The sequence below is a fragment of the Stylophora pistillata genome, chromosome 13 (assembly GCF_964205215.1).
Source record: "Stylophora pistillata chromosome 13, jaStyPist1.2, whole genome shotgun sequence".
Lineage (NCBI taxonomy): Eukaryota > Metazoa > Cnidaria > Anthozoa > Scleractinia > Pocilloporidae > Stylophora > Stylophora pistillata.
In genome coordinates, this window is record NC_142531.1 from 15,342,930 (window position 1) to 15,366,614 (window position 23,685).

Genomic DNA, 23,685 nt, shown 5'->3' on the forward strand with positions numbered 1-23,685 from the left:
ACTGACCAGAGACGCGCAACTCGCAGACTCAAAGGAAACAAACAGCTCGAGGCGGTCGGACGGTTGAAATTTCAGATTATGGCGCAGGGAAAAGGGAAAATCAAGAAGGCCGCAGCGCCAAAAAAACATCAAAAAAAGGCTCTTGGGCCAAAGAAGGGAGGTAGGTTTAAAATATTTTGGCATGGACGAAGATATTAGTCTTAAAGTGTTGTGACGGAAGTAACACTATCGAACGTCTGTAACTACTGCAACGCTGTTGTTGTGCGCGCTTTTCAAATCAAGAAACAACAAAGTTGATTAGTATTTCTTCTTTATTTAAAGAAAACAATTAGAATGATGTGAAAGGCTTTGCTATGAGGGATTTTCCGTTTGTTCATCATGCCCTCAATATATCTATATCTTTTTTAGTACACATTTCACGTTTTTGCATGCAGATCAGAATTCGAACACAATCTCAGTTACGTTGTTCTGATTGTTTTCCTTTTGATTTGTCAGCAAGAACCATTGCTCCTAAGAAAAAGACGACTGTCAAAGCAGCAAAAGTAAAGAAGGTAATTTCGTTATTTTTTTTTTTTGTGAAGGTTACATTCCCCACCAACATTTTATACATTCAACTCTTTCTTCTGCCTTAGTTTAATTACTATTTGGCACACACCCAGAGGAATATGACGCTCACTCCCAAATTTATTCGATTGAACGCTTATTGATGTATCTCCCCGTAAATTCGTAGTTAAATACGTGTTAGAACTGGCGTATTTGATTCAAAATCGACGCCACGATGTTTTATGATATTTAAGTTACATTAATTTCGCTTGATATAAAAATAATTTTTTTTTTATGGAGAAGAAATAAACGCGTTTTTCCTACTTATCAAAATTTAATAATATCCGTTAAGAAAATTCACTGCAAAAGCAAACTTTGGGTATGTTAAACAATAAAATTTGTTATTTGCCTACTTTTTGCAGCAAAAAATCTACACAAGTATTATCACAACCAAATAAAATCAATAATAGCTAAATTATCAAACTTTTGTTAATTGAAATATCTATGGATATCCTTACCGACCCTTGAATTAGTGATGTTATTAATTGCGTTGGTTGTGGCATGGGCAGCCTTGCAGTAGCATTACTGTTAGTGTCAGATAACCTGTGAAGAGCGGTAGTTGTAGTGAACTGCTATGAAAGCTTGAAATTAGTGGTGATCCAGATCCTGATATGAAGACAATATCGTGGCCTTTTCCACGCAAAAGAACTTTCCAAAAAAACTAGCATGTTTTAGTAAATCACACTATTAACAGCGCTCAACATTTGTGTTGGTATATGGTAATAGGCTATTTTATTTCTATATGGTAAGAGACATCTCATTTTTCAAATGCGTATAAAAATTGTGCTGTTTTACTTCTTTAAATTAGGTCAGCGGAAAGGTGGAATGAAAATGTTTATCAATAATCTTGGTCATTTTTTGTTTCAAATTATCCATTTCACTGGAGGAGGTTAAAACAGATACCAAGTTAACATTGACTAATTTAGCCCCCTTAGGGAGATGTGGTCCTAACCACTTGAAAACCCTTCTACTTTTAACCAACCCACTTAAGAGACAGCTCTCTCCAGCAATTTTCCTGTGGTGATGAGGATATTGGCCTAGAGGGGTTTCTGCTCTGAAAATGTTTTTTCACGTCGTACTAATTTATAATTTATTGACTTCTAAAGCACAAATTCTATGTAAACTATATATATTCAAGGGCTGAATTGTGACTTCAATAAACAGTCCCTATGGCCTGCTTTATAACCGATAGTATTGTACCATACGTAAATTAGATATTGCGAGTATTTTAGATAATAATAGTGACTGCTGCAATCTCTGCCGGTCGTGATATTTATGTTAGTTTTTTAGATTTTAGAATTTATATTGTTAATTGATTAATAATTGTTGATTAGATTAGTGTCCCCAATTAGCTTGTGCTTGCACAGCTAAATACATTTGACACTTAAACAAAGTTATTGTTATTATTATTATTATAAATGTTTTTCCATTGTACAATTCCATGGTCTGTAGTTAATTTCAGGGAAAGAACTGATTTTGACTATGAAGAGCCAGGGGTCATAGTTCTAAGAAAAAAGTTTGTTTAGGTGTCCAGGTCCATTTTCATTTTGCATTCTTCTCAGTTTCTTAAAATTTGGGGATAATGTAGAACATGGCTTGATTTGATGTGTTGTGCAACTACTATTACTTGTGGAGGACATTCCATTCAGTGCAGATGGCTAAAAGGGGCCATCAACAGTAGGCAGCTTCTTTTTCCAAAAAATCCTTCATTAAATCATTCTTATTTTGGGTTTGATTTACCACTGAGCATGATAGTTTTCACCAAATGAATGTTATGCCACCAGGAGGTATCAGATCTGATAGTTGTTATTAGATGGAAGTCAGGTGAACTTACCTTTAGTTCTGTGATGGTTTTGTAGCAGCCAGTGGGAAAACCACTCTATTACAAGGTCTGGAACAGGTTGGGAAAAACCTTGTGAGGATGCTAGGAAAGGAAAAGGGTTCCTTTGTTATTGATAATTGTTGGCAAGTGATCACCCTCCTTTTTAGCATCTCTTTTTAATGCTCTTTTACACTCTTTGTTTATATGGTCCATCATCTTTATTATGTTCCATTCACAGTTTATTTCTACAGCTTTCATACATACTCACGTCTTTGACACATTTCACCACACACTCTCTTTACATACATGTATATATAGCGCTCCTGGAATATTTTTTTATCCCTGATGATGCCGTTGATCGGTGAAAGCCCATATTTGTGAAACATTAGACTTTTTACAGCAGTGTAAGGCTTCATTCGATTAATTTTTATACGCTCTTTTGTTTGTTTGTTTGTTTTTTGCACTGGCTGACAATCTCAGACCCTTGTGCATTTTATTGCAGACTTCTTATGTGTAACCATTTTCAAAATGGCAATCCCAAGAAAAAATTAGAACTCACAGGAAGGCCAGCATACATATAAATTCATACAAGAGTACTTTTAGGCATGTGAGCTAAGCTATATGTAAGGTGTTATCTCATTTTATATTATCAGGGTCTTGAAGTAACCATCAAGGCAAATATTGAGCAACAGCTTACTCAAGTGGCAGTCAGTAAGCAGTCCAAGCCATTAAAGATGGTGAAACCAGCGGCAGGAAAACCACCAGCTAAGAAGAAGGGTGGAGGAAAAAAGAAGAAATAACTTGACTGTCTGACACTGACACTTTAAAGATTTGCTGTATATACAAAGCATCCATACTATTTCAACACATTATAGTTTACTAGTCTTTTTTGCATTGTTTTATATCAATTTTGCTTCAGACCACACTATATATATATATATATATGAATATGGTGTGTGCATCTTACTTTATTAAAAACTGGATCATTGGATAATGCAATTCAAGACTTTTTATTGGCTTAGCCATTATGATTTATGAGCCAAGATACCATAATCTACAAATATGGCAAGCGTACGTGTCAGCTTAGAATTAAAAGGGAGCTAAAAAATTTAAGATTTGGTAAAATTTGTCTAATATCTTGGAGGCGTTTTTAATAAAACAATTATTCCACTTGTGCTTGTTGGATATGAGATGATTATAGCCAACTCGGCGCTATGCGCCTTGTTGGCTATCTATCATCTCATATCCAACGCGCACTCATGGAGTAATTGTTAAGTATTTAGCCAAATTAGAGATAGTGGAGAGGGATCTTAGATGTACTCTTTTTTTCTCATTTACATATTACTGTAACTGTACTGTATGAAGTATCCCAGTTATTTTGTTGACCCTCTAACTCCCAAGATCTAGGTATAAATTCTCCCCTCTAGCTGCGAGACATTTCCTTGAAAATTTTTTACAATAATTTGGTGCCAGATCAAGCCTAAAAACTTCTATATGATAAGTTTCAGTATTTTCACTACATGTTTGCTGGATAATGCATGAGTATCATGGAGAGAAGTTACATGTTAATCACATCTGGGATTCAGTGTATCCCCATACTCCACCAAGCTCTCAATCCTGGTAACATCCCTTCATAAAGAAACTGCAACCACAACTTACCATTACCCTTCAAGAAAACTTTGGTCCCTTTCTAAAAGAACCAGCGGGTACCCTTTTGCAAAGCCCTCGATGACTTTAGTTGGGCGCGTCTTGAATTCAATTTTGTACGGCATGCATTTTGCTTGCGTAAGTTATCTATACGGTTCTTTTCAGCAGCAGTGATGGTTATTTGTGTCCTGTAGTCCGTCGTTGTAATCTTGGGTAACGATGCCGTATGTACTCGGGTATGCGCCCCGTATGGAAGCAAACTACCATGAAAACTTCCCTTCCCCCGTTAAATAAGCGTGTATTCAACAAGAAGAATGCGGGATTAACCTAAAAATTATATGGGAAATAGCTTAGGGAATTGCGCTATCGTTCATGTCTTTGGTAAACAAATCATAAGACAGATATTCCGATTCTGTCTCGGCAAAAAAGTGAGTCGTTGGAACTTCAACCATGTTTCTCTTTGAAATTATATTTGCTCACATTACACGAGTTGTTCAAGCTCTTATAATGCTTAAAAATAATGGCGCCCTCGAAGAAACGCTGCCCTTGAACAAATGAAGCCTAATAAACGCCAGAAATTTATCAAACGCCAAGTAAAACGTGATCAGTTTTCATATCGGTGAACCTGAAGGAATTAAAGCCTTGCATCAAGCAGGTTTCACTGTTTCGAACGGTCCTTATCCGAGGCTCGTGTGAGTTGGCTCTCCTGTACGATCGGATTTTTTTCTCCGGCCTCTGCCGATAATCGAAGTGAACAAATCATCAAACTAACCATCATAAACAAAATAAAATGAGTGGTCTAAAAGTACACACGGGTGACCAGAAGTGACTAAGCCATCAGTATACAGCCAAACCTGTAATAAGCGGTTGCCAACGGCAAACGGAGCTTAAAACAGGTTGACCGCTAAGTACAGTAACATGATTTAAAAAGAAAAAAAAACACCACGCCATTTTATGCTAATATCATAATTGTGATTTAACCGAAAAAAAAAGTTCAGAGGCTGAAAAATGGTGTGCTTGTAGAGCATGCCCGCGAGGGGCATTTGCCTGCCTTCAGTGGACACCCACAAATTTGTTCCTCGCTTAAGCATAGTAACTTTCTCCCCACAACTGAACTGAAAAAAGTCATCGTCTGTAGCATAATAGCAAATTTGGTGTTTACAAGACGGACAATCAACAGAGGCCAGAGTACTAAGAGACTGAATGCATCACACTTTTGATGTTTCGCGTAACGCGGGGGTCTTCCTCAACATCTGTATAATATTTGTAGTTAGGTAACATAGGAGGGTAAAGCACCAAACCTTTCAGTAGGGCTAGCCCGCAGAAAGGGCTTGTCTCCTTTTTTCGCGAGAAAGGATCAATCAGTCACCTGCGTCAGTGTCGAGTAGCGTCAGTTTCGCAAATGTTTTATATCTTGTGCGTCATGATTTTATTAAAGCAAAATTCTAAAGATTGCAAAATTCACTATTATACGGTTACATGAACATGAATGGATTTCGTGGGCTCGTGCTCCCCCTTTTTATTTCCAATATTTTTCTTATTCACACTCTCTAGATAATTTCAAGTAGGGTTTTGATTGGACTGATGGTAAGGAGCCCATTTCTTATGTGCTCCTGGTATGGTACAGAACAAGATGATGATTCCTCCATATAGTTTCGGCCCCCTCTTTGTCGTACACCGCCCTTGTATTTTGAAAACACAACAAGGAACACCATTTATTTCACTGGCATAACTAAGTCCAAGGGCGTGGACAGGAGCTTCCAAGAGGGGTGGATCATCATCACACACATGAGTGTCTCCCCCATTCCCCCGTCCCTCTCCCTCGATCAGGCCATTAGTGTTTATTAACTAAAGTGGGGTCTCTCAGGTCATGACCATTAAAAAGGTGATGAAAGGCGACAGTCACAGACTAAGAACCTGATTTATTAAATGCTGCCATGAATGACCGACCATGTGATACGTTCATGAATGACCGACCATGTGATAAGTTCATGGTCAGCTGTAGATAACGGGATGAGATAACCGGTAGGAGCAAGCTTAATATACCTTAATGCCTAATGTATAGCATCTGCTTAGCTGTTGTCAGTGCTTGGGAAACTGTAACAGGCAAACCTAGTTTTTAAATCTTTAAATATTTTAAGATAATTTGCCAACTTCGCCGAATCGTCATTGGCGCTTTGATTGCCGTCCAAGAACACCCGATCGACAAATTGACTAATATATTCATATTTGTTGGTTAATTGTCCTACCAGACCAACAGCATTAACATTGAATAAACTATCAGTTTACAGGTTATTAATATTTTTTTTTATCTCTAGATCTCTATCACAGGATCTGCCGTAATTAACGAAGATGTTTATGTCAACTACTGTCTCCATTCGAAATAGGTATCCAGTAATGCCTGACTCGACCTCATTCGTGAAATAGCTCTCCCATATTTGACTATGATTAAAAATTATTTGCTACCAACACGCATACTTCCTTCTTTTAGCCCGCCGTGAGATCATCAGGTATTTTACACAAAGAAATATTTCGAGATTTTCCGATATGTCCTGTGTTTAGTCAAGCGGAAGTGGCTCGGAAGTATGCGATTCCCGCGCGTATTGTAGATAAGGCGTTGTGATTGGCTGAGCGGGAAAATGTGAAATTCTAAATATTTCTGTCACGTGAACGAGCATTAAAGGCAAAGCGCAAAGAAAGCAGAGGTTGAGACGGGAATTAAACGCTTAATTTTTCCTTCTTTGCTTGAAAAAGATGGAAGACGAAGAAGCTGTGCTCAAGAAAAAGGTAGGGAAGAGTCTGTTGAATGAATTTCGAGCGTTATGAGATGTTAACAATCCTTCACCCTCCACTTCCGATTATGAAGGCAATTCGTACAGTAAACAACTAACGGATGAGCTTGAACTTCAGCTTTGTTTGCTGCTAAGCTCTCGGCCTTCAATCTTTACTGTGCGATTGTTTACTAGCTGTTGAACTCTTCGCATTTCACTTAAGTAGGATAATTCTTTAAATGCTCGCATGGACCAACGGTTTTCAAAAGCGGTTTGTTGTCACTTCCTACTGAGCTGACACCGTAGGTATTCTTTTTTCCATGAGTTCTTTAATGAGAGTTGTGTGTGAGCCATTGCGGTCTTGACGATCACCATTTTACCCTTGGATCGTTTTATAACTATTTTTAGTCCTCCCATACCGATAGAATCGATTCTAAACAACAATTATGTAAATCTGAAAATGACTTACATTTTGTTTCTGCTATTTGTAACATTTTCGCTAAAGTACGATATCACGAAAGATCGCGATCGGCCAGATGTGGTTTAGAAATTTTTCTTCGTTGGTAATTTGGAAGGAAAATATTTTTAACTTTGGTTAGTGCTGCCATCAAATCCTGCTGTATTAGCAATATTATGAAACTGCGTGTATATTGTAGTCGAAATATCCTGAAAATGGATTTGTTACGTATCGAGCTGTATGGATTGTTGATATGACAATTTTGTAGGTTTGCTAAGGTAACATTCACTCATTGTTTTTTTTTTTTTTTTAACAGTTAGCGGCACGTTCTCACTACCATAGCGGTTCTTGAACCTTTGTGTAATCTTCTAGGTAGTCAAATTACCAAGATACCTCCAACAGGATTGCGTATTCTTTTAAATTTGAATAGTAACTGCAATTGATCATATTTATTAGCAGCTTAATTACGTTCGTTCATCTTTTGGTCCCATCTCCGTTCATTTTATTTCGCGTAAATTTCGAGACTGCTTTTTAATTGTGGCAGCATTGTAAAATGCTAAATAATTACTACGAGTCGATTTTCCCTGTCACAAGTCGACATTTAACTGCTAAAAGGATGGGTTGTAAATATTTTCACGGAATGTTTACAAGGAATGTGATATAGGCCTTGCATGTTGCCGAGATGACCAAAAATTCTTTTCATTTTAAGATAATCTGCCGACCAATTTTTGTTTTCTTGTATCTGTTTGTGTCTTAATCTTTCCCTGTTCTTTCTCAAGAGAGCCAAAGTTGTTTTGTCATCAACAGATTCTTTCTGCTATTTTCATTCTTAGGAATTAATTTATGTTTGAGAAATCGAGACACTTGATTGATTTGCTTATTTGATTGCTGTTCTGCCTCATTTAGCCCAAAATTAAGTATCAACACTTAACTAAATTCATTGGGGTGTAGGAATATAACAAAGGTAAACAGTTATTGTTCTTCTCTGTTAGTGAAATTGTTCAATTGTTTATGGGTGATTCCCTCGTGTCCTTATTTGTGTTACCCTGTGAAAACAAGGCTGCAGAATGCACAACTGAATTACAGGGTTAGGTGTCATAAATACTGAATTTTCTGAACACTCTTTAGTCCATGGAAGCTACTTCAGAATGAACAATTTTGATGTTTGCTGTCAGTGGTGAAGTTGCTACAAAATTCAGTATTTGCATTAGGCATTCCTTTATCTTTGACTAATAAAAGTAGTCCATGTACCTTCTGTTGTTTAGTTTTAGACTATTGCAGTAAAAAAGCAATGTGGCATAAACTGCAGAGGGGTTGACAAACAGCACTTGTCAATGCCAAACTTGTGACAAAAGGAGGACCTCTTTAGAGTAGTGTTTGTACACTGGTCAATCAACAGGTCAGGAAGTGGGCAGAATTTTTAATAGAATAGGTACATGTATTAGATGTGCATCAAATTTATTTCAGGACAGAACCTTGCCACTTCATATTCTCTTTGTACCTGGCACTTTGGACATTTCTACTCCTCTTAAGTTCAGAGGTATTGGGTTTGAGCCCTGACCTTCCCACTTTTTTTCTTTTTCTTTTTTTCCTCTCTTTTCTCTTTCCTTATTTATTTTTTTAAATTTCAATTTCAATTCTTCTTCCATTAGGATATGTTAGGTATGTTCAGAGTAAATGGATATGTGTAAACACTTGACAATATAACTCATACATTCAAATTGATAACCATGTCAAAATGCAGAGGTGAAGCCCTGAAAAAAAAAAACAAAGCAAAAACAAAAAAATCGGAAGACACTTGATCAGATTTGTTCAGTGACGACCAGTGTAAAAACTGAACCAAGACAAGTAACAAGAGATGTTGGGAGTGTCTCATGATAGTTCAATATTTCAAAAACTGTGAGGGGCTTGGAGAAAGGTTTATGGACTTACACCAAATCAGAATTTCCACATAATTGATTTTCGTCAAAAAGGAGGCAGTGATTATAACTATAAGGCTGGGTTTATATTAAATATTTATCTCAGAAAAATAAACAGTTGTAGAAGACTATCATAGAGATAAGGAAGAAACAAATCTGCTTAAGATACTTCACAAAGTACTTGTAGCTCCTGGGGTTGTAACCTTTTTCTCTTTGTTAATTATGATTATTAGTGAGACTTAATTTTTATCCTCAGAGTGCTAGGTGACTTCCTTAACTTTTGCTGTTTGAAATGGCAAAATTGTTGAAAGTTATTAGATATTAAAATGTTTAATTCAACAAAATCAGTAGTGACTGTGTTTCTGTATACTCAAAGATGCCTCTGTGGTCAAATTCACAATAACTTCGGTCTCTTAATTTACACTTTAAGATTTTGAACACCAGAAGTGATATACAGTCTTGTAACTTGATATATTTGCAGTGTATTTGCGATGCAGCCAAGTGTTGTATGTTTATAAAACTGTTAGCTTAAGGGTTTATTTTGTTAGAGCCTTACATTATCTTTACTTACATGTAAAGAAGGGTATAATAGCTTTTAAAAAGGAGGATTGTCATTCCGATTTGGGGAGTTTGAAGACCCCACTTTCCATAGGGCTCTTGATAAATGCAGTCAACTCTCCGCTAACCCACATCTCATAAATGGTTAGTTCTAATTTACAGACACTTCCCAATTCCCAAGCGTGTCTGCTTAAGAGAGAGTTAACTAGTAAGATTAAGATGGAGCATTTTCAGTTTAGTGTTAAAATTATTCTTGGATTGCTTTGGTTTTGCTTTAACTTGGCTCTGACTGGTTTTAAGAACTTGTGCTACCCTCACATTAAATTAGATGCAAACCTTGAGACTTTGACACAGGCTTTCTCTTTAGCTTCTGGCAGTGTGCTTGTTTTCATGTTAGCCCAGATTGTTACAATATTTTCCTGTGTTCTGATTATAACCATTATGATTAGAGTTTAGTTTTGGTTTATGCAACACTGAATGGAGAAGCACTTTTATATGCAAACCAGGTCTAGGCATGTACCCTAACAATGCTGTTTATTTTAAAGTTGGAGGATACGACTAATTTTGAAGAAAGACGTGAAATCAGGCAAAAGCTCAGAGAGCTACGCAAAAAGAAACTTGATGCTTTAGAGTCTGCTACAACTGCAGCAAATGAAAGACCAAGGAGAAGAGATAGAGTTAAAAGAGAAGAGCAAACCACTATTATAACAGAGACAAAAACAACCAGTGGTGATTCTTTGGAGCCATCAACAGTGCAAACTAAGGTAGAGGTCAGTTATAGTCACACTGTGGCAACTGATGAACCCTCTGAAAATGGTATTGAAAATGGACATGTTGAAAGGGAAAGTGTTGTTGAAGAGGAAACAGTTTCTGCTAAGGAGGAAAATCCTGTTGAGGAACAGCCAGGGGAAGGTGAAAGTGCAGCGCAGTTGAGTATAGAAATCAATGGGAAAAAAAGTTTCCAAGATAAAGATGAAGAAGTGGTGCTAGCACCACAATCTGAACTTTCAACAGAGACTGAAACTGTAGAAAAATCTTCTGAAACAGTCAATGAGGATGAACCACCACAGGACAATGAAGAAGAAGAAGTTGAAGAAGTAGAATTAACACCAGAAGTGATTGAGAAAATGGAGGACTTAGATCAATTGGAGAAACTGGTGAGAATAAGAAATCTTCCTCTTTGTAGTTCAACTTACTTTATTTCTTATACTATGCATTCAATCAATGCCTTTTAAACCTTTACACCTTAACATCAGTATGCATATTCTCCATACTGTTCTCTATATATTTCCTTTGTACTGACAAGGAGAATTTGTTTAACAATCAAGAGCTTCTTTAGTGGTTGACCATTTCCTTTATTCTTGCAGCCTAAATGTTTGATTCAAGGGTGATACTGTGTGGAGAAATTAGATCTGAATCACTCTTTGGGGTTAAAGGGTACAAAAAATAAGACTCATAATCAGTGACAATGAGTGTACCAATCTCAGGGAAAGAGTATCTTATAAATTTCATGATTCTATAATTCATACCCTTATTGATAGTACTCCAACCTGTTTTTTTTTTTTTTTTTACTTTTCTCCCTTATTTTGTTTCAGCTTGAAGATGTCCCTTTAAATGAGTATGCACTGAGAAAGGCAATAAGGTTGCAAATAAGACAACTGAGAGTCAAGAAAGGTTTGTTTTTCTGTTCTCACTATGTTGTACTTTGAAAATGCCTGAGATTTCACCAGACATAATATATTTTACAAACATTTTCTTTGCAAACCTGTGTCATAAAATTATTGAGGTACAGTGACTCACTTTTTTCCCCAGCATCTTGATAGAAATTCACATTCACAAGCAACTGCTAAAAGTAGCATCCTGTACATCATTTATCCCTTTTCATCCTGACATCAGTATGAGTCTTCTCTATACTGTTCTCTATAGATTTCCAGTTGTATGTGCGGGAGAATTTGTGCATCAATCAAGGGTTCTTTCAGCTGGTAGTCCCACATAATCACTTGACCACAATCTTTGATTCAGTGGTGAAACTGAGCAGGAATTTGTTGCTAGTCAGTCTTAAGGGTTAAATGTGTTCCTCTGAACCCCCTCAATGCAAAAAAAATAATTGAGGACTCCATAAGTTCTTTTAGTTCTCTTTTGAAGTAACAATCATGTAGTCTAGATGTATAACGTGAGATATGATTAAACTACAGCAATGCAAAAGAATACTCGGGCAGCGTCTAAATTCAAGTCAGAGGCTCCAGCACCTAAGGGAATGAGGTTAGTATGGTGGCTGCTTTGAAACACAAAAGTAATCTGTTGCCTGTTTGTACTTACTTTAATATTCACAGAGGTGAACAAAGATAGTGAAATTGGGCTAGGGTTAAGAAGGAAAGATAGAGTCAATCAAAATGATGACTTACCAGGAAATAATGCATCTTTGGGAAACCAACCTTCTGAGAGTTCCAGGTCACCGATATCTGATGATAGCGGATTGAGTTCTGGCACTGAAACTATGGCTTCAGTATCTATTGATGAGGATAATGTTGAGCCTGACATTGACAGTGTGAAGCCCCAGGCAGTGGCAAGTGACTCTGATGCAGACGATGCTTCCTCTACAGTATCAAGCTTAACCTCTGAGAGTGCTTCTGAGCCAGAGGTTGTCAAAACTCCACCACCAAGGCCTCCCAAACCTTCAAGGCCTTTGTCAAGCACTCCTGTTGAGAGAAAATCTGATGCAGAGCTTTCAGAAGATTTTAAGACTAGAGTACGAGGAAGCTCAGCAACACCACCAAGAGATCTGTCAAAAAAGCCCAAATCTTCAGGTCCTGAGCAAGTGGATTTCCGAAACCAACTTAAGAAAACTGGTTTAAGAGCTGACAGAGATCTGACTGCACAGGGAAAAAGACAGCAACAGGGAGACTTCCGTGGACAGCTGAGGTCAACAGGTGTTGACACGTCAAGAAATTTATCAGCGCTAAGAAATATCGGTAAGAAAAAGGAAGGGCCTGCTCAGGTTGATTTCAGAGGACTCTTAAATAAATCAAAGGGTTCTGAAAGTCCTGTTGATAAAAAAGCGCCACCACGCCCTCCACCAACATACTTATCGAAAAAAGCAGACTCTGGGGCTTCAGCTTCACAAACTTCAGTGGAAAGTCAATCAACTGATGGTAAGGAAGGGGTAAAGGACACGAAAAGTAAAGGTGTTCGAAAGATTTCAAGTGCCGACCTGCTGAACATGTTGCACAAACCTGTTGAGACTTCTAAGGAAAGCTATCTTGTGCAACGAGGTATCAAGAAGGCGGAGGCCTCAAAATCCATGACTCAGAAATTCGTAGCTCCATCAACTAGTACAACAGATGAGACACTTCAAGCTCGAATGGCAGTGAGAAAGGAAAGGTCAGAGAAACTTGTCCTTCCAGTCAAAGATCCTCAAGGACAAAGGAAAACCTCAAAAGATGAGGAAATGAAAGATTTTCGTACCGTTCTGAGGAAAGCTGCTGCTCAAAAATCAAGAGTATTGCCCAAAGGATCTGAACTTCAAGGAGAGGAGGAAACTTCAGTAGGTGAAGCCAAAAGGTAAGAGGTTTTCAAATGAGTTTGAGTGCATCTGTTAGTGTTTGTGATATGTCTTGTCCTGTGGTGTGATTCTGTGATTCTGCTTGCTGATAATTAACTGATCTTCCTCGTAAATTCTCTCCTGTTGACTCTCTATTTTCTTTCTTTTACCTAACTTCTACAGAACCTGTCTTCAAGGCTGTCTCTGGCATGCAGATTTTTTCATTAGTTTCAGTAAATTATTGTAACTGATCATGAGCTGTGCTATAAGGAAACTTTCAGTATAAAAAAAGCCAGAATCTGCTCTGTGGAAGAAACATAGAAGTTGAAATCTTTCATTAGAGAACTTTGTAGAGTAATCTTGCCTTTTTATAGTTGGCTGAAACTGGAAGAGTTTGTTCACCATTTTAGCCACAAAATCCACGGTGACCATACTCTGAGCAAAATGTAAAATGTTTGGACATTTTTAGGAATACTCAAATGTAAAAGTCCTCTGTAAATTGTCACCACATAATTTGTGTTTTTTTTTTTTTTTTGGACAATTCCAAATCTTTATCAAGATTTTGCAGCAAATATGAACTCTAAATTTCCCTGCTAATTGGTTTGTACACCTGAACTTTTATTCAGGTTTCTCTTCCATGTTAAATTAACCTCCTAGTCGTGCTCAATTTTTTTTCCTTTGGTTTTCTTCATAACTGTCTTCTTAGCAGTGTGTTTGGAGTACTGACCCCTCAAAAAATTCAACAGAGTTTGATTTTTTAAATTGTTGACTTACTTGTGAACCTAGGTCTTGTTATAATTTCTTTTTTCGAAATCAAATTTTATTGACAATTTTGTTAGAACAAATGTTTCATGAACCTCAATTGCAAATCAGCCCATACAATCATTCATTCCTGTCAGTTTCAGGCAATAAAACAAATTTGTAATTAAAATTCTTCTGTTTGAAGACCACCTGCCTATCTGTGATTGATCATGGAATGGACTCAAAGACTATTACTGTCAATATTGATTTGTGATTAGTTGTTAACTGACAATTAGAGTGAATAAACAGAACAAAACTCAAAACAGATGTCTTGTGTCATTCTTTAATTAACTGAAAAGTACAAATGAATACATCAAAAAATTCAAACAATTCTAAAAATGTCATGCTTTCTGACCAATCAAAATGAGTTTTAGATGATTAATGTTTTTTTTTTGCAAGGTAACAATCTTGTCAATAGTAACCAATCAAATTCATATGTATAAAAATACGTGATTCCCTTTCAAATACAGATGCAAACTATTCCAAAAATTTCTCATTAACAGCCAATCAAAGTAAAAATAGTATAACAGAGCAGCAACATACTTTCAGCAGAAAACAGCAGTACTAGAATTAGACACCTACTGTGTTCATAATGAGTGAAATAACTCCAATATGGCATATGCACATTTTTGTGTCCTTACTTTACATTAAAAAGAGCCAGTGCTGAAGACATGTTTCTCTTAAATTTCTTTATTCTGTATTTCTGGTAATTACTAATGACCCAGTCACTCTGAATGTTGTCTTTTTATATATCCAAGATGTTCACTGATAAGAAAACTTGCTACCAGATCTTTTAGTTTTGACTGATGGTAACCAGACTGTAACACTGTAAAAAGATTCTGTTCTTTTCCTGTAGACAGCTGTTAATCCTTTCTCTCTATTTATTAACTCTTTGCTGTGCTTATGGCTTAGCCCCAGTAATTTTGTTTTTTATGTTTTTTTAGTGAAAGTGAACATCAGATTTTGATAAACAGAAGTTGTGCATTTAGATGTTGATTATACTGACAGTGTTTTACTTGGCATTATTGGTATTTATTTAAAATGAAACCTTCCCATATGTTAGTTTGATGTGTTTTTTTTGTGAGGTGTGTTAATTAGAAAAACAACTATTGATAATAACCATGTTAACTTTTGTGGCCTTTCTGCCTTAAATGTTATTATTCTCAGTCAAAAATAATGTTTTATTTAGAGTTGATGTTGTCATCATTCATCAATGAAGAACCCTAAGTTCAAACATTTGAAATTGCTTTCCAGGTGAATAATCTGGGGAGTAATTAAGTTATATCAAACTTTGTGAAAGTGTGTACACATCTTTAGTAGATAAAAAGGTTAATAGGAGATAAAGTTTTCACATTTGTTAAAGTTTTATGATGGTTTAACCCACTTGGGAAACTTAGAGATGGTAAAAGAGAGAGAGATGTTACATCATACATTTCTTTCAAAACAAGGTTCATATCTACACAACAGATGAAAATATGGTAACTTTGTTGTATAGGAAGATTTTATGGGGAGGAGAAGGTGAAGGGAGAAGTTAAAGTTTTTTATCATGTTTTTTATTTTGTCCATCATATAAGAAATTCCTTCACATCCTCTAAAGGAGTTGCAATAGATGTTTAAACTAAAAACTCATTATTTTTATTTGATGGGTGGAATAAATTGTACTTTGTCAAATTGAAAATAGATGCTTTACTCAGTAATGATGCACCTCCTTAACCCCTGCAGCTAAATTAATTTGAGGGTGATTTTCCTTTCCTTGGGTAAAAACAAACTCACATTGTATCATGTTTTTATTCTGTATTGATTCAGTCTTGTTTATAACTACATATAATCTCTGGAACAAACCTTTTCAAAGAATAATTCATGGGGTCATAGGGTTAATACTCTTTTTTACATGTTTCTCACCTAGGAATGAAAGATTTTCAATAGACATCCAAGACAAGAATGAACTTGCAAAGTTACGAGCAGATCTTTTACGACAAAAAGAAAAACAGGATAAAGAGCCTTTGGGAACAAAAACTGTTACAACTGTTACAGAGAAGACTGTTGAGGAGACTGATGAGGGACAAGGAACAAGAACAACAGAGGTTAAAAAGATGACAGAGGTGCACAAGACAGGGGAAGGTACCACGACAGTGACTAAAACAACAAAAACAACCACAGGAGGCAGCAAAGGTTGGTGTCTATTTTTATTGCACTCTGATTTTATTATTTTATTGATAGTCTCTTGAGTTTTTAATGCCTGATACAGGAGTAAATTAGTACAGTAATGCCTGATACAGGAGTAAATTAGTATAGGAAAAAGGTCTCAGTTAATCTTAAAGGTTTAAAGAAGATATGGTTGGTTTGTTTAGCTAGTTCAACAACTTAACCCTGTACAACTTAAAATCAGTATGACAAACAAACAAACAAACAAACACTTTATTTACCGAGGGTAAAATAAATTATTACTGGTCACCCAGTAGTTTACATATTAATAACATAACATAACATAATCTTTATTTCTTAAGATAAAACCACATATCCTAAGTTACAACATAAACTCACAAGGGAAACAATTACATGTCTTATTTAAAAATTATCCTATTACTAAAAACATTCTTAAACCTTTCAGTGTGGATTTATAGGGACAGAGACTGATGTATTTCTAAGATTGTACCTCATGTTCTTTTCCTTCGGTAAAAACTGGAAAAACAGGCATTCGGGGTCATTCGATCTTTTTTTGTAGAGTGCCTTTTCCGTCTTCTCTAGCAAATCCCTGATATCTACATTCTTGGACATAAACTTCCCTTTCAAACACCGGTCCAAAAAATTCTGTATTATAGAAAGGCCATTATATAATTTTTATATAATGGCCTCCAACAAATCCTACTAAATATAAAAATACCTAATAAAAAATTCATAATACTAAAGACTGTACTTAAAACGTCCTACTGATCTTAAAAGTAATGCTCTATCGAGGTATTTTCTTTAATAAAATTTTTCAGTAGCATTATCTTAAAATTTGAGTGGGAAATTATGTTTCTGTATGCATATTCTCCATACTGTTCTCCTTTGTACATTTCTCAAGGCACTGGCAAGGAGAATTTATTTAACAATCAAGAGCTTGTTCAGTTGTTGATATGACCTTAGTGTGTGATTCAGGGGTGATCTTGGAAGGAGAGATTAGTTGCTAGTTACTCTTAAGGTTCAAGGGGTTAATTGGGAAGTTTAAAACAAAAATTAATCAAGTATGTACCTGTATCCCTAAAAGTTAAAAGATGTAAAACTTACCTGGTAGTTTATAACTTCATGTACAACACAATTAAGAGTAAACTTCAGGTTGTAAGTCAGGCTCCTGTCCATGGTGGTGAGGGTTAATTTTTCCTGTGATTGCTTTTGATTCCTTAATTTCCTCCAAAAACCCACAATCATGTAATTTTTATTGAGTCTTAAGATGTTCAGGATTATTTTCAGTGAGTCACCTTAGTATATTGTTGTGTTAAATGTAGTGGGCAACACAAAAACATTTGAGGTTAAATAATTTCGCATGATTTTTTGTTACGAGAAACACTTCCATTGATTTTATAAAAATTTTCACCACAAAAAAACAAATTAATGTAGATATTCATGGTGAGGACTGAGTCTAGTGGCAGGTTTTATTTTCCTTTTTTACAAAATTAATGCAAACTTTTCAGGTGTTTGAGGTAATATTTGAGGCTGAAGAATTTCTTTGTATGACTTTTGTTATGAGAAACACTTCATCCATTTAATAAAAATTTTCACCACAAAGAAACAAATTTAAGTAGTTACTCAAAGTGAGGACTGAGTTTCCTGGCAGTGTTTTTACCTTTTTTGCAAAATTTATGCAAACTTTTCAGGCATCGATTTCTAAAACATTTTCACCATGTTTTCAAAGGGACAGGTGCTACTGTTTATGTGACTGTCAAGTCATTATCACCTTCATTTACTTTTCTTGTTTTCTTTTATTCAGTCATTAATTATTTACCACTGTTTTTTTTAGAGAGAACCCTAAAGGGAAATGAGTTAGCTTTTTCAACCTTGTTCAATGATAAGTTGTTTGTTGCATTCATTAATATTTGATATGTGCCAAATTTATTCAGTTTAGACAATACTTGGTATAGCTTCTGTTTTAATCTAAGAAGGAAACTTTTGTGGAAAGAAAAAACAGCAGTGTTTTTCTTAGAGAGGTTCCTGTCAATTAAATAACTTGGTTCCATAAAATTTGTACCTCATCTACGTGTATATCCTGGTAAGCAGATGAAAAGCCTTGAATTTTACAAATTTGTGTCTGTATTTTACACTTTAATACTTGTTTGTCTCTAACTTGAGGGCTCAGCTGAAGATTATTACCCCAAGCCACAAATAGGTCACAAGTTGTTTGAAGTGTATTTGAGTACAGGGCATTTCACAAGAGCAGATCTATCAAAAATTTTAAAAGTACTTGCTGCTCAAAGATTAGGGTATAATGAGTAAAGTTAATTTTAAGAAATTGTGTGCACAAATGTTTTTAGCAAAGTTTATGGGGTCGTTGAGAATTAATGTTTTGAAATATGAATTCTTGTCAGCTCTTTTCAAGTGAAGTAGAGTATTGTTCTATCCTTTAAGACAGTTTTTGTCACAATTGTTTTTACATGTTATTAGGAGCTTCAATTGATGCGCTATTTGCACAAAAGAAGAAAGAGAGAATGATGGCCAAAAAGAAAGCAGAGGCAAATACAAAGGACAGGAGAAATGCATTTAAACAGCAGCTTGAAGCTCATGCACCCAAAGTGTATGTACAAAATACTTTTAATGTAAATTAACATAGTTACCATTAATACAGATAAATTTCAATACAATGTGAAAAAAATCCTGGAAATTAATTTATGGGTAAAATGGTGATCTATCTGCCATTGCCTTGGATACTAAAGAAATTGATGTGGACTGAGCTGTGGCATGGCAAAATAATAATCCATTAAAATTCAGTATTTCTGGGTGCAATCATGGCTAAAAAGACCAGCTTACAGCTCATGCTTCCTTCAAAGTTGGTTTTAAAATGTTGCACAATTCCTGTGATAAGCTAGAGCACAATGACTTGTCTGGCCTTTCAGCTAACTTCACTTGTTTCATCAATATTACTATTCCAGCGAAGGAGGGAGGAAGTTCACAAGTGGCAACACTGCTGTAAACCAGCTCCAGGAATGGTGTCGTCGAAGAACTAAGTTTCATGAGGTTTGTTGATGCCCTCACCAGAGAATCAGTTGAAATTTCTTTTTTTCAGATGCTTTAATACTATGCAGCTGAGCACAATAACTTCAAACATTCATGCACTCATTCATGCTTACAAATGAATTTGTACATTTTGAGGCAGCATTGCAAAAACCAAGGAATAGCTCAGTGCAATTGGTCCTGAAATTGTTGCTCTTGTGTGTCTTTATAGGGAGTAGACATTCAAAACTTTACCACCAGCTGGGCCAACGGGCTGGCTATGTGTGCCCTGCTAAATTACTTCCTACCTGAGAAGATTCCATATGAAACTCTGGATCCTCAAGACAAAAAGGGAAACTGGACTCTAGCCTTTAAAGTTGCAAAGTGAGTTAAGTTTTAAAGACAAAGTGAAAAATTATTCTGTCACTGTGTGCTTAACCAACTTAGGATTCATAGAAGTGTCTTGCTTCAAGAGTCGTATTTACCTGATGTTGTTATAACCCAGAGGCTTGCACAGTGTAACAAAGTTAGATAGCTGGGAGTTACTTCTGGTCATTTGTCTTGAAACGTGTATAAGGTGGTAAAATGATTGTACCATGATAGCCTTTATACATTATTTTTTTCATGGTGGGGAACAATCTGGACCAATGTCTAGTCCACCAGACTCTAGAAATAGAGGTCAAATTTCAAGACCTGCTCCCTGTTTGTTTTGATATTTGGCAACTGAAACACTTAATTCTTACAGTTCCCTCCTACACAAGTGTGAAAATGTTGCCTAGTGGCAGAGATTTGAATTTTCCTCTTAATGGGCCAACATCTCATCAGAGGAAATTATGTAGAAATATTATCATTGTATTCATTTGGTAAATTGCTTTGGAGGACCCATAGTTTGATTAGTGGTAAAGCTACACATGGTTTCATGGTTTCACCCTGTCATATGTCAGGGTGAATATTCTATGGTGAGAGAAACTGAATGGAAGGAAATTTTCAGATTCAAGTCTCTCTGGGATAGCTCCAACTGTTATGAGCTATGTGGCTTGTGAGGCTGAAAGTTGTTCTGTTTGCTTTTATCAGTGAGGAGGGCATTGAACCTTTGTTGGAGTTGGAAGATGTTATGGCTGTTGATGTTCCAGAGCCCAAAAGCCTGATCACTTATGTCCACTTTGTTTACCAACACTTTGCTGAGAAAAAACAACAGCAACAAGCCTAGATGAGTTCCTCTGAGGATAAGGTTCTTGGGGCTGCACTTTTGTGTTTCTTGAGCATAATATTATATTTTAAATCAGGAGTAATTCGTTCATTTTTAGACTTATAGGAGAGAGAGATCCAATATTGAGTTATTTTTCTGTTTTCAGCCTCTTGGAATGTTCTTTGATCCTTTCCTATTTATATTGACAATTATAGAGTTATGAAGCAGCCCTTGCTTAATTTTATTGTATTTGAAGTAATATTATATTATGTAAACGTTTTTAGTAAAATGGTTTTAGTTGTATAGGAACATTCAGGTTATTTTAATCAGTTGTTCAGCCAAGGATTTTTGTTTTGTATTTACTAGATTTTTAGCAAGAGTGACTAATTGTGAATTAAATTCTGCATTTTATAGTAATGGAATTAATAAGGTACATTATTAAACAGTCTAATACGGTTTATATATTAAGGAAGTTTGTATCATTTATACAATACAACTTGCTGATAATTGAATTTTTCTGGAGGATTTTCTCCACCAAATTTTTGAACAAATCCGTTTTTATAGAGTAAAAATAAATTTTGACAAAGTATCTTGCACAAAAGTCATTTGAGGTACTTTAGAAGAGTGATTATATCTAAGTAGCTCATCAGATGTCGGTATATCAGATCAGATTGTTTTGGTTGAGTTTGTATACAGTGTTAGTAAGGATGTTGCATGTTACAGTTAACCCTTTAATTCCCAAGATCTGATTGTTCATTCTTTCCTCCAGCTACTAGACATTTCCTCGTGAATGAGTTACGAGAATCTGGTGTTAGATCAAGGTAACAACCTGTATCTGTAAAGTTTGCGTATTCTCATCACTTGTTTGGTGGATAATGTGTGTATATTTTAGTGAGAGGTTCCATGTTGATCACATCTGGAAGTTAAAGGGTTTAAACAATCAGTGGTATGTTAGTAATAGTCATAGCTCAGATATCGAGTTGTTGATAGGTCTACTGGTGTTGTAGAGGGAAGATTGTGTTCGTGCAAGGATTCAAGTCAAACTTTTACTGAGTTTCGTGTTAAAGGTGCGTGTTTTGCATCAAAGTTGACTAACCAGAATGTTGAAAACTGTCTCCATGGAAATAAATCGCAAACATAAGGGTGGTGTTCGCATTTTCGTAAGTGCAGGAATATTTTCTACGCATTACACGAGAGTGTTTTACCTGTTGGTTGGCCAGGTTCCATTCAAGCGAGATTTTACAGGGCCTTGCTCAAGGCAATTTTGTCCATAATTCAGATTTGCCCTACTGATATCTTCATCGAGGATAAGAAAGTTTGAAGATGAGAGGTAAATTGTGTGCCCGCTTTGACCGCGAGTAAACTTCCCTGTTTTATCGGCTCACCTATCCTCTTGGGTATTGTAAACCCGTGCAAGATCAGCCGTCACAGAGACAATTCTCCTTGGGTAGAAGGGTTATCTTGTTCAAAACGGGAATTTTTTAATATTCGTGATAAAGAAATACAGATAATTAAATGACAAGAAAAAACCTGGTCAGTAATATATACAATAACTTGTCGTTTATCTTAATTTAATCACAATTTTTGCAAGCAAGTGAACGAAACAATGAAATAATTTCCACGGCGGGTAATTTAAGATGTTATTGTATCTTATAGTACTCAGAGGTAGGGCATGAGATGTCAAACACGAAATATACAGTACACATCTGTAGCTAATATTCTGCACTACTGTTTATAATTAGATCGAGTTTAGAGCATGGTTTTTATTAAAATTACGAAAAACCCGACTGAATTTGATTGTGCCAGTGGAGCATTTCGTCTTGGTAGTTTTTCCTATTTGGCTGTCACAGAGGAAATGGTGGGGGAAAAGAGCGCGCGCCGTGCCCATAGTGTTCCAAGAAAAGTATAGTAGCCGGAACACAGCGGTTAAATGTGCAAACGTTTGACCGTTGTGTTCTCAGCCTGCATCGTTACCCCCTATCATGCCAAACACCGAACCGCCTGACTGACTGTCAAAATAAAAATCTGGAATATTTGTCTCCTTCGTAGTCGTTCTGTAGGATGTCATGGAAAGCTTCACTCTTTAAACAAATAGCGCTCGATATGTTCCAAATGTATTTCTTGATAGATCTGGCATAAAAAATTACCTTACCGAGCGATCGGTTCTTTTTTATCGTTATCCAAAGAAAGTCTTGGCAGCCATTTCGAATTTCCCGCGGCGGCTCCCATAAATAGTGCACAATGCACTCTGGGTTGATGACGTGTGATGGTAGTGATTCAATCTGGTTGATGCTATAGGTGGTTTGCACGTACGTCATTGCCGCCATGTTGGTCGACGTAAACAATAGGTATCCCATTAGCTTCTTTTGTTCGTTAGCCTGAGTTCAGCCGCCGTTTATTCTAAACTCCGTCTGAGCAACAGTGCACGATTTCTTGTGTGAGAGTGTACGCCGATTTGAGTACGCGCTGTGATTGACCCATGTAGAAATAGATTTTTATCGATGATTGTTCTCTTATATATGGAAATAATTTGTGTTTTGTGTTCTCGGAAGGACTTGCACCACACTGAAAGATATTGACGGAAAAGCTAAATTCGATGTAAAATGTGAGTTGGAAAGCCTCTCGATTGCTTACGGACAGAGGAAATTTATTTGCAAGTCTTGTCGTCAACTATTGATAAAACGAAGATCAGTCATAGATCAACAAGCAAAAGTAGAATCAGAAATACGCGCTCTATGTGGCAAACCAGACAAAGAAGCTCTTCAAGGTACACGTAAGAGGACTGCAAGTAGCGATGCCTTAATGGATAACTGACTGAGGCATATGGCATTATGAGAAATATTGCAGCCAGCTGAGGCCTACGGCCTCAGCTGGCTGCAATATTTCTCATAATGCCATGTGCCTCAGTAATTTTCTATGATAATTATTGATCCCCATGAAATCCTATTGTTCTGTGTCTGTGTTGTGTCTTCGATTTTAGTCGCACCTATGTGTGATAATTGTGATGCTCGTTGCTATTGTTCTTTGTTGTGATGAATATATCTTAGATTTTAATTGTGCCGAGGGTTGTTATTGTAGCTCGTTGTTATAGTTGTTCAAAACAGTTCTAATGATGAAATTAATTCGTGCAAGGCGTGTAACACTGCTAATTTGCATACTTTATAAGCCAGAGAATTCAGTCATTTTACTC

At 36.2% G+C, this 23,685-nt stretch overlaps 2 protein-coding genes and 1 long non-coding RNA gene across 3 annotated transcripts in view; all 3 read left to right on the forward strand.

The window, feature by feature from the left end:
- LOC111321775 (UPF0390 protein zgc136864) lies at nt 1-3,424 on the forward strand. Its single transcript, XM_022924742.2, has 3 exons — nt 1-160; nt 496-551; nt 3,079-3,424. The coding sequence occupies exons 1-3, from the start codon at nt 79-81 to the stop codon at nt 3,223-3,225; spliced, it is 285 nt and encodes a 94-aa protein (XP_022780477.2). The 5' UTR covers nt 1-78; the 3' UTR covers nt 3,226-3,424.
- A 3,283-nt stretch (nt 3,425-6,707) lies between these two features.
- On the forward strand, nt 6,708-22,282 carry LOC111321816 (uncharacterized). Its single transcript, XM_088744135.1, has 9 exons — nt 6,708-6,859; nt 10,323-10,934; nt 11,373-11,451; nt 12,111-13,338; nt 16,026-16,291; nt 18,761-18,890; nt 19,246-19,330; nt 19,539-19,690; nt 20,381-22,282. Exons 1-9 carry the CDS (start codon nt 6,827-6,829, stop codon nt 20,514-20,516), a joined length of 2,721 nt encoding a protein of 906 aa, XP_088600261.1. The 5' UTR covers nt 6,708-6,826; the 3' UTR covers nt 20,517-22,282.
- A 257-nt stretch (nt 22,283-22,539) lies between these two features.
- The window catches only part of LOC148717813 (uncharacterized), a 4,298-nt gene continuing 3,152 nt past the window's right edge, over nt 22,540-23,685 (forward strand). The window contains exon 1 of the long non-coding RNA XR_015995004.1: nt 22,540-23,262. This is a non-coding gene — a long non-coding RNA (uncharacterized LOC148717813). The remainder of the gene's footprint in view (nt 23,263-23,685) is intronic.